This window comes from Frankliniella occidentalis, unplaced genomic scaffold, assembly GCF_000697945.3.
Source record: "Frankliniella occidentalis isolate FOCC.00 unplaced genomic scaffold, Focc_3.1 Scaffold181, whole genome shotgun sequence".
NCBI classification, from domain to species: domain Eukaryota; kingdom Metazoa; phylum Arthropoda; class Insecta; order Thysanoptera; family Thripidae; genus Frankliniella; species Frankliniella occidentalis.
In genome coordinates, this window is record NW_026267307.1 from 404,403 (window position 1) to 414,677 (window position 10,275).

Genomic DNA, 10,275 nt, shown 5'->3' on the forward strand with positions numbered 1-10,275 from the left:
TTATTGGACTCTGTATGAACGTAGGTATGACGTAGGGATGAAGGAGGTGACCGATTCCAGATATCCTAGTTCATGCCATACCTACGTTCATACAGAGTGAATAAATATTTTGTTAGAATGTGAGAGACAATGACTCGACTTGTAAGTTGAACACCATGACAAGACGACGACGCTGCAGTGCGGTTTACAACCGTTTTTAACACGGGATATCTCAGCTTTGGGTAGGTAGTGTGCGCTAAACGGTCTACTCGGTTTTGTTCTAGAAACTATGGGTTTTCTACAATTAATAGACCATTTCGCTGAGCCAAAAAAAAAAAAGAGAGAAGGAAGAAGCAAAGGTATCGTTTAGAGCTGATGGGGCCAATTTGTGAGTGATTTGTTGTCTTAAAAATATCACATTTGCTTTAAAAAAACATTTTGAACATGTAAGAGTTGTAAAATGCTGTGTAAGAAGGTCCATTAAGTCCCAAAATATTTATTTGCTTCTTCCTTCTCTTCTTCTGTTTCGGCTTAGCGGAATGGTCTATTACGCAAATAACCCCGATACGTATATTCTCGATTGTAGGGAACACCTTGCCCACCGCCGCCCCGCCGTCTACCCGGCCTTCCTCGCTCACTCAGATACTTTGCTAGTCGGTAAATTGACTTGATTAAAGCTTTTTACGATTTTTGACAGCAAATCTTCCGCCTTAGCTACCTGATTTCCATTGAGATTTAAAATTTCTCAAGTGAAATATTTTCCGTAAATGTCCCTACAGTTGGTGGTTATGTCTGTATAAGCCAGCCTTCTTTCAGTTATTTATGGTAGAATCAGCTTGAAACCCCAAATTTTGGCCTAAAAAGTTATAACCCCCCTTAGATGGACTGTCATTCATTCTCACACCACCGAGTGCAGTAGCCGTGGCCTGCTAGCTCAGCCTGGAGCGTTTACTCTATCTCTAGTTATCGCTCAAACGGAACAAGCATTGAACTGGTGAGAAAACTTTCATTTTTCTGACTCACCGTCCTCATTCCAGGCCCCTTCTGTCTGCACAGCTGACACCCCGGCACCAATGAGAAGCCCCTTAGGCAACGCGATACTGTCTTCAGCCGTCAGTAGCCGGCCACTTGCGCCGGCTAGACAGCAAGCGAGAGCAAGGTGCGTTATGAGCATCGACGTTTCAGTCTGGCAAAACAGAAAAAGAACAGAACTTATTTGATATATCTAAAGCAGCGCCCTCTCTCAGAGTCGCGCCGTAAGGTTCGGCCGGTCTCCGCTGACGCGGCTCTCGGATCTTAGGGGCCCACACCCACGATTCAAGTGGTTGTAGAACCTAGCGTAACAGACTTCGCCAGGCAGATGAGCGAATGAGGCGAGTGGCTGTAGGTAGTGTAGCTGGCTGAACTATTAAATCGCTGGACCGCGAAGCGGAACTATACAGAAGTAACATTTATATAAATAGTATAGTTCGATTTCGAGCTGTGGCGGAATACCCTTGAGAAGTTTTGAGGTCATTATTTGGGCCGCGGAAATAACACTGATCCACCTCGACAACTCGCGCATCTCGCTTCGCATAAAGACTCTCAAGGCGTCACGAAGCTTTGCGCACAGCCACAGGTCGCGGTCGTAGGAGTGGTAAAGTACAAGAGGACCACTATTCCTAAAGGGCCTTTAAATTCCCTCTGATAAAGTGAAACAGAAATGCAACGATGAAATGGTACGTCTACGTCAATAATTGTTGTCACATCGCAAGTCTTCAGAAGACGTTTTTGAATGCGGTGTGTCAAATAAGGAAATCTCCAAGCCCCTGCGGTGGGATTTGGGGCAGCATGCTTAAACTCAATTGCGATGTTGGGATTTTGCACGATCAGACATTGTTTACTTGAAATTATAACGTTGTCACAACGCAAGCTTCAAAATTTCATCTTAGAAGGTACGCTTAAGCGATGCATCTCCGTCATAAATTGTCCCTTGACATTTAGGGTGTGTGTACTAATGTCTGTCGATAATCATAGGGGAGAACGACCTTGCAAAAATTTACTCACCATCTCAATGCAGGTTCGCTGCTCTTCTGAAACTGAATCTCTTGCCCCACGCCCCATCCTTACTAACGATTTATATTACAAGAGGCTTACGTCACCCAACAACCAGTCTTAGAATTTTGAATGAGGCACTCGACTTGAATTATCTTCGTCTGATGAGTGGGTGACGGTGGACAATCGAACGAAGAAACAGTGCCTTTACGAGTGAAAGGCCACACTTTGTCTTAACGCGCACTCTTAGATTACCAACACGAACGGAGGTTTTTATTCTTGCTACCAAGAGTTCTGTGCACTGATAAGGTAACAAGAATATTGTCATTTGGTACGCGTGGAAGGGGGGGGGGGGCCTCTGCCTCTAGTCTTTCACTCGAATCGTGTGTCCGCACTGGAGGCCTAGGTAGACGTGCGCCAATTTGAACCAGATTGGGCCACTTTGAATGCTAGGGTGCAGCAAAGTCGGTTTTTCGACAATAACTCGTTCAAAAATCATCGCAAGGAGTTGAAAAAAAAGTTCCATCCAGGATAGTAACTGTTAGGTCCGTGCAGTGGTTCCTATTGCAGGCAATTGCACTCTGTTGGGGTCCCGGAGCTCGTCCTATTGTATGACTGACAGGTCGCCGCGCACCGCCCGCCCCTCCCCCGCCCCTCCGCCGGTCTTCAGTAGGTATACGCTGCGCGAAACAATTCGGCACCACAAAAGTCGAGGAAATGCACCCAAAGCCTATCTTTGCAATGCAAGCGTTGTTTTTAGCCCGCCCTTCTGCTTTGAAAAAGCTATCCATCGGGCTTATGCAAACGACCTCGTGTCTGTCTGTCTGTCTGTGTGTCTGTCTGTGTGTCTGTCTGTGTGTCTGTCTGTTCCACAAGAAGGAGATGTGCTAGAGACTTCAAATTTTCAGGGGATCTCCAGGTTCACTCCCACAAAACAAAACGCCTACGGCAAATCCTGCCAGCCACCCGTATGGGGCTGAAAGGGGGTATCGTACAAAACAGCAAAGGCCAAAGAAGTTGAAAAAAATATTTTTTGTTTATGATTTCCTTACGGGTAACTTGAAAGTAGAGCTCCAAGGGCGAAAATTTCGTCTGTTATGCTCTATCTCTCACCGCTTGGGCGCTAGAGGGAGTTTCTCTCACAAAAGTGAAAATATTGAATGGTTTCCTAAGGGGTAACTCGTCAAAGTAGAGTCTTTTGGACAAATATCAGGGGGTAGAAACGGAGCGCTCAGGCCGCACACCATGCGCGTCCCCCGGCGTCCCCGGCCGCGCGCCAGCCGGTCGAGCACACGCATGTCTTTTCCGCACTTTTTGAAGCTGTTTGATATTTTGACCAACCGCATGAGTGGTATCGCGCGAAAGGGCAGAGTTCGAACTTTACCGAGGTACCTTTACAATCCACCTCCGGTTTCATTTGGCCGAGATAATTTGTGTATACACACTAAATGTCAAGGGACAATTTTTTTCCATAGAATGAGTTACAAAATCTTTGCATCTTTCAATGGACAAATTAGTCCCTAAAACAGGGTACAAATGACTTGTACCTAGACAAATGGACAATTTTGTCCAGATAAGAGGTGCATTTTTTTCATGATTTGTGCTTTTTATCTTTTGGACAACCTTGATTAAAGATTAAAATTAGTCCAATTGCAAGATGCAATTTTACCAATGCCTTTTCTTTTCAATGTAAGTATTAGGGAACTATATTTTGTCCACTGAGCAAGGCAAATGTTGTCCATCCCATAGTTACAATTTTTTTTGTAGCCTGTAACTGTGATTGATGACATCCACAAATACAGGTGAGCTGGACGCTGGGACACATCAGACAGGAACAGAGCCATACTGTTAGATGGATGATCACATCTCTACTTTGGTTTGTAACACAAGTGGCACGCAAGCCCGTCTCACACAGTTAGGCATGGCTCAGGGGCTAGCGAGCCCACCTTTAGACCACAAGGTGGCAGGTTCGCATATCACGTGGAGCCAGCACAACAAGTCGATTTGAACTGGTGACATGATGATGGAATAGATGGAGATGAATAAGAATGACTCGGCAAACTCTGGCTAGGAATAATTTTTGTTTTAAATTCAGCACCATCAATAAAACGTCATGATTACATCAAAAAACCCTCATTTCTTAATGATACAATAAGTCATGCTGACTTTCACATTTGTGACTAAAATTTGACGTATTAATGACTAATCTTTGTTATTAAGGAGTGGTCGTCCCTTGAGAACAAATTTGGCAATGAGAAACGAAAAGAAAACATATTTTGACACTTGAAACTTGATTTCTGTACAACTTGTCACTCTTGCATTTCCATGTTTATTACAGTAAGTAAAGGTTATAAGACTACGGTTTTCTATGATCAAGGGGCTCTCTCTGAAATACAGAATCTCCATGTAGTTCTGCCTGAATATTAAACTTTAAAGTTTGACTCACCTAGGACATTGGCACAGCATGGCCGATTTGTCAATCCTGTGATTTGGTGGTACATCAAAACCTTCCCCATGCTGAGTGGGTTAGGGGTCGGTTTACGATAAGAGTTGACAGTAACTTGGCCAAAAACTTCTTGTGAAAACACATTGTATGTGTATGTCTGGTGTGTGCTGTGAGTAACAGGTGAACCACGAAGTTACGCTCTCATAGTCGTCGATGGTCGCTTGGGAGTCGTCCACACATCCAAGAATAAGTTCACAATAAAATGAGGGAAGTTTCGATGCAATTGTCGAGATGGGCGGTACAAAAGTAGCATTATTGAAAGCTTTCATACTGGCAAACCACGATTATGGAGACGGAAACCAACTAACTCGACCGTCGACCAAACGCCATAACAACAAACAAAACCACCAACAACCAAAAAAAAAACACTGGCTTCTGCTGTGCTTGTCGATAGCGATGCCTTCTGCAAACACTCAGAAACGAACCAAACACTTGCACCAAAATGCACAGAGGGCAGAGGGCCTTTTGTTTTGAAAACACAACGTTCAGCTTCAGCAGACGACACGACGTCGCTAACAAGGAAAGCTGAGAAAGCACTTTCCCTGAAAAAAAATCAGGCCTTTACTAAATTTCCCTACTAATCGTAAAGCTATAAATTCCTTGGGTCCATTAGTGTTGTAGCACTGGAGCTTTGTAAGTGGTGTTTCAAATTTCAGGTACTGAAGTTCTCTTGTTAGTGCGAAAGCCTAGAACTTTATAGTGAATATTTTATTAACTGTGCAGTTGGAAATAAAATGGGTATTGATTCAAAAATATTTGTTTGATTGTGATGTTTCTTTTACTATTATCCTCTTCCTCCTATTCTGACATTCTGTCCATATTTTTGGACTTCAAAGTACGTTGTAAGCCTCATCGTGGGCATGCTGATAAAACCGCATTCCTGCAACTTTGCTAAGACTGTCTGTCTCTGCTCTGCACATATCCTTAATCCGTTCATTCATCACTAAGGTGGATTACACCCTCAAACTATCGTGACCAATCAAGGCACACTGTTGATGTTATTCAATTTGAAGATAACGATGATGACTTATAAGGCAGCATTGTGTTCAGATTCCTCCCGTAAATTAGTAGTAATAAGAAACATATCAATGTTTTAGATTGCGCTGAACCCGAGGCTGAACTCTTACATACCCTTTATTCATTGTACGTTGTGGATTGGACTCCCCTCCTGTTGCTCTGTGCGCAGTAAACGCTTGGATTTGCTTACACTTTTATTCTTGTGTTTCCTCTTCACATAGAACACATTTATTTATAAAGAGACGTGTATTTACTTTTGTGGTTTAATTACAGTAATATGTTTTAGTAAATTCTGTCAGATGGTTAAGAAAAAAAGAATTTGTAATAGAAATTAGGTGGCTGCCTTTCAAGTTTGTCTTATATCTACACCCTTCAAATAATGTACCTGCAATACTATATTGTTGTGAACCGGGCCAGGGGCTCGCGGTTGCACTAGGAGGCAGGTGTGGTTAAAGGAAAGGCTGAGTTTCGGCACAAGTGTTTATTAGGTCCTTGTTACAAGGTAGTCAGTCAGGGTGATCACGGTAGCGCGGCGCGGTAGCAACAACGGTAGCAACAACGGTAGCGCGGTAAGAGTCTGAGAGCGAGCACGTCCTTCTCCAAGCTCGTCCCAAACAGAAGTGTCGGTCCGAGCGCGGCGCGGGCCGCTTGCGCTCGCTCGAGCCTCCCGCCAGGGTCCTGGCGGTGGAGGGGGTAGCGTGGTGCGGGTGCCCGCCGCTAGGGCGCGGCACCTCGCGGAGGCGGTCGCGCTCACGCAGGCCGTGCCGTGGGCTCTGCGTGGTGGGGGGCGGCGCGTCAGCAGACGACGGAGTCGTCTGCTGCAGTACTCAGCGTTTGCAACGATTGTCGATTACAAACAAAGCTCACTTCATAACACTACCCTCCCCTCTCTGAAAGAGCTTTTGCATAGGGGATGCAAAACGGAGGGTGGAGTGAGAGAGAGTGGTTCCCCTCCTTCGGAGCGTCTAGGACGTTGGGAAAACCCCACTAAAACCAACGTCGGAACCAGGGCTTGAGGTTATGGACGGGCAGGGGCTTGCTGTAGTTAGGCTGTCAGTCACCTGGCCTGCCTTACTCTCGTTCAGCAATACTGCATTTGTCGCAAACCATGCCCTACTGAGTGCCTCAAAGTGACTAAAGTGATCTTCATGCTGGGTCGTGGTCTCCATCTTGGACGGTCTCGTGGTACTCCTTCCTGGACCAGCTGAGTCTGCGTTCTCGAGGTCTGGTTGAGGGAGGTGACGGGCTTCCAGGTTGCTGACTTGTAGACTCCGGGGTACTGGCAGTGCTAGCAGTGCGGGGAGAGTAAAGCTGAAACAAATTTCCATTTCCGTAGTAACCTCTGATAGGACAAGTGTTTTTTTTTTTTTTTTTTTTTAAATCTCTTGCAAATTTCTTTTCCCATTTAAATTTTAGTTGATTTAGTTTCCCACTTGAATGCATTAAGTCCCTCTGAATTTCTTTTAGTCATAACAAGATTCAGTCAGTAATTGCCGCTACTTAACTTTGAGCCAATTCCATGGCGAAGTTGGTGGTGTGTTCTCATTGGCCCAGCCTCGTAACTGCTCCCATCTCCAGCTGCTCCTTCGTAACTGGCCCCGTGGTGGTTGACTTGAGCATGGAAGCTAATTTGATCGAGCAACCCTCCATTAGCATCCAAGGCTGTTTGCGCCCCCGCAATTAGATTGTAAAGAAAAGAAACCTTTTCGTAAAAGTAGGGTCGTTTTTATGATGTTCCATCTCCCCTCATGTTCAGGGCCTGAACGTTTCTGTGTCAGTGCTTCTCGAATAATAGTTCAAAATCCTCTCCCTTTCCCCCTTTCAAAAGAAAATTTTTGTTTGAAGTTGTTTTTTTTTTTTTTTTTGAGTAAGAAAAGAGATAGATTTTAGCATTTGGCTTTATTCATTAAAGTAACAGGCAAAGTCCTTTTGAACTCCAATACAGGAAACAAGTGCAAAGTACCGTTTGAATTTTGATACAAAATGCAGGACTGCAGAGTTTACGATTATGAAATGGAGGAGTGAATAATAAAAGAGTGTAGAAAACAAAGTTAACTCTTTGAGGCACAAACAGTGATTTCAAAACAATGATCCTTTAGGTCAAAATAACTAAAAAGGAAAAAAACTCTATCCTAGCCAATTGGGGCTGGAGAGTGGAGAGAAAAAAACAGAAAAAACTAGAACAGTGAGAACAGCTGCACTTAAGAACACAACACTGCGCAGATTTTGCAGTTAGAACAGCTGCACTTAGGAACACAACACTGCGCACAACACATTACTCCTCTCCGTCCTTCTGTCCCTCATTTACTTTCTCACTGGATTTCACCTCTTCCTCATCGAGTTCAACACTTTCGACCTTGGCCTCCAGTTCAGTAAGAGCAGGACTATTCAAATAGAAGTCTATATCAAATAGGTCCTGAGCCGGGCTCGAGGGGGCGGAGATGTCCTCGTACCGTCGCATTGGAGGGTCGACCTTTGAGCCGGGGGGAGGCACGTAGCCCTCTTCCCCAAGCCTTGGCTGACGCGGCAGGGGCGGCGGAATTGGGGCCACGCCTCGCGCCCTGCAGTCGCTGATTTCCTGCGTTAGGGTGATCACAGTTTTATCCAGCGCTTTCACGACGTCGCACAGATGTTGGTTTTCGTCGTCGAGCTCTTTCAAGGCGCGCGACATCTCGAAGAAATTTGGGACGGTCCTGCCGTTCGCCTCTGCTGCCTTCTGGACCGCCCTCTTCGCCTTTGCAGACACATTTTCCCACATTTCGGCCCACACGTCTTGTTCCTCGGCAGGGGCTGCCGGGGATGTGAGGGACTCACTGAGGGGGTCAGTTTGGGTCGAGGCAGTCGCGGTCGCCTGAGCCGCCGCGGGCGCATCGGTGGCAGCTGCTGAAATGGCAGCGGCAGCTGCTGAAATGGCAGCGGCAGCTGCTGGAGGTTCAGCAGCAGCTGCTGGAGGTTCAGCAGCAGCTGGTGGCGCGGCGGCAGTAGCTGGGGGCACAACAGCTGGTGGCACGGCGGCGGTAGTTGGGGGCACGACAGCTGGTGGCATGGTAGCAGTAGCGGCCGCTGGAGGCACGGCGGCGACATGTGGAGTCGCTGGAGCAGGTCGCGTCCTGTCACCGCGCTGCCTTCTCGCCGGTCGTGTGCAGCCCGCCTGCCTGTGCCCGTACGCGTTGCACCGGTTGCAACGAGGGCCCAATGCCCTACGATTCCGGCCAGCAGGTGCAGGAGCTGCGTGGGCCGTCGGCTGGGCCGGCTGCCTGTCGTCCCGAGAGGTCCTCCTGCCCGGCGGGGCGGGAGAGTGTGAGTAGGTCCTCTTGCGCCCCGCTGGGCTTGCTGCCGGGGGTGCAGCTGGGGTTGACGGCGCCACGGTGAACACCGGCCTGCCGTCCGCACCAAACTCATACACGAGGTGTATGTCACCCATGGCGATGGCGGGCGCCCGGTTGCTTCCCGGTTTGGCCTGCAGCTTCTTCATGCAGTAGTAGCAGAGTGGCTTCTGGCCTGCCTCCGGGCGGCACTGTGTTAGCTGCCCACACCTTTGGCACTTCCAGCTGCCTCCGCCGAGCTTCACGTCCGGTTCTTTCTTGTGCGGGGGGCGGGGTGGCTTCCTGCCTCCGGGGGCACCCGAGACGCTAGACCCGGCGCGTACCGCGAGGTTCATCATGGCAGTTCGAGCTCGAATCGCAGCGCGGTTGCGCCCACAAACACAGCACAAGGTCACCGGGTAGTTCGCACACACAGGCTCAGCACAAGGTCACAGGATAGTTTGCACACACAGGCACAGCACAAGGTCACAGTCACAGTACTCCGCAGCACGGCGCGCAGTGAGCACACGTCCGCTCGGTTCGGCTGGTTGACAGAAAGTGACCGACGCTCGGCTTGCCGCCCTGCTCTGAGCCCCGCCCGCACACCCCCCACCCTCGTCCGGCTCGCTCGGCAGCCAATCACGGCGTAGCTAGCATGGCGAGGGGGGCGGGGAGCGGCAGGGTAGCCCAGCGCTGGGCCGGCCGCTCTGTCGTTCCGGGAAAACGTTCGGCTGGTTTCTGCCGGTTTTGACAACAATGCAGCAACGCAAGCGTCGTTGTTTTGAAATTACTTTGCAGAGAAACTGCGTGATTTTTGCTGACTGTGACTGGTTCGCGATTCGCGGCTCTCGCACCGACACAGGGTGGGGCCTGCTTGTCATCTCCCCTGCACTCTGCTCAGCTTGGTCCGGTCATTTGCCCTCTGATGGCGCATTTGCGGGCTCAAGCGAGTTACGCCCTTCATCCCCACGGTTCTCGTTTTGAGCAGAAAGCTGCTTTTTATGCCCGTGGGGTGCTCTGGCGTCTGTCCCTGCACACTTCTGTGTGCGTGCGTGTGTGACCGCGGTGCGGGTGCGGTGTGCGGCATGTTGGCCTGCACCCCGACCCTGACGTGTGGCGGCATCGACATCAGCGTCGTTATGCTCATCACTGCTCGGCTGCTGTGTGAGCGTGCGTGGTGCGGCGTGCCTCTCGCCCTGCACCTCGACGTGTGGTGGCGTCGTTATGCTCGCGCGGGGCCGCGGGTTTGCAAATTTCTAGTCATTCAAAATTTGCAGTGCGCCTCCCAGGAGGAGATGGCACGGCGCGGCGAGTGCGGACCCGTGTCTGACACCTCGTCCCCGGCGCCGTCGATTTGCCTGTGCAAGGCGGTCGACGTGCACTACTCGCGGCCGCTTGCCTTCCTTTATGATCCGGACTGTGATGTCATTGATC

General features: G+C 48.9%; 1 protein-coding gene across 1 annotated transcript in view; it reads right to left on the reverse strand.

Annotated features, from left to right (window-relative positions):
• Positions 1–2,191, reverse strand: part of LOC113215375 (myrosinase 1-like) — a 28,552-nt gene extending 26,361 nt beyond the window's left edge. Inside the window, exons 1-2 of the mRNA XM_026434991.2 lie at positions 2,026–2,191; positions 1,003–1,165 (exon numbers count right to left, since the gene is read on the reverse strand). Coding sequence (XP_026290776.1) covers positions 1,003–1,165; positions 2,026–2,082 — 220 coding nt within the window. The 5' untranslated portion in view covers positions 2,083–2,191. The remainder of the gene's footprint in view (positions 1–1,002; positions 1,166–2,025) is intronic.
• Between the last annotated feature and the right edge of the window lie 8,084 nt (positions 2,192–10,275).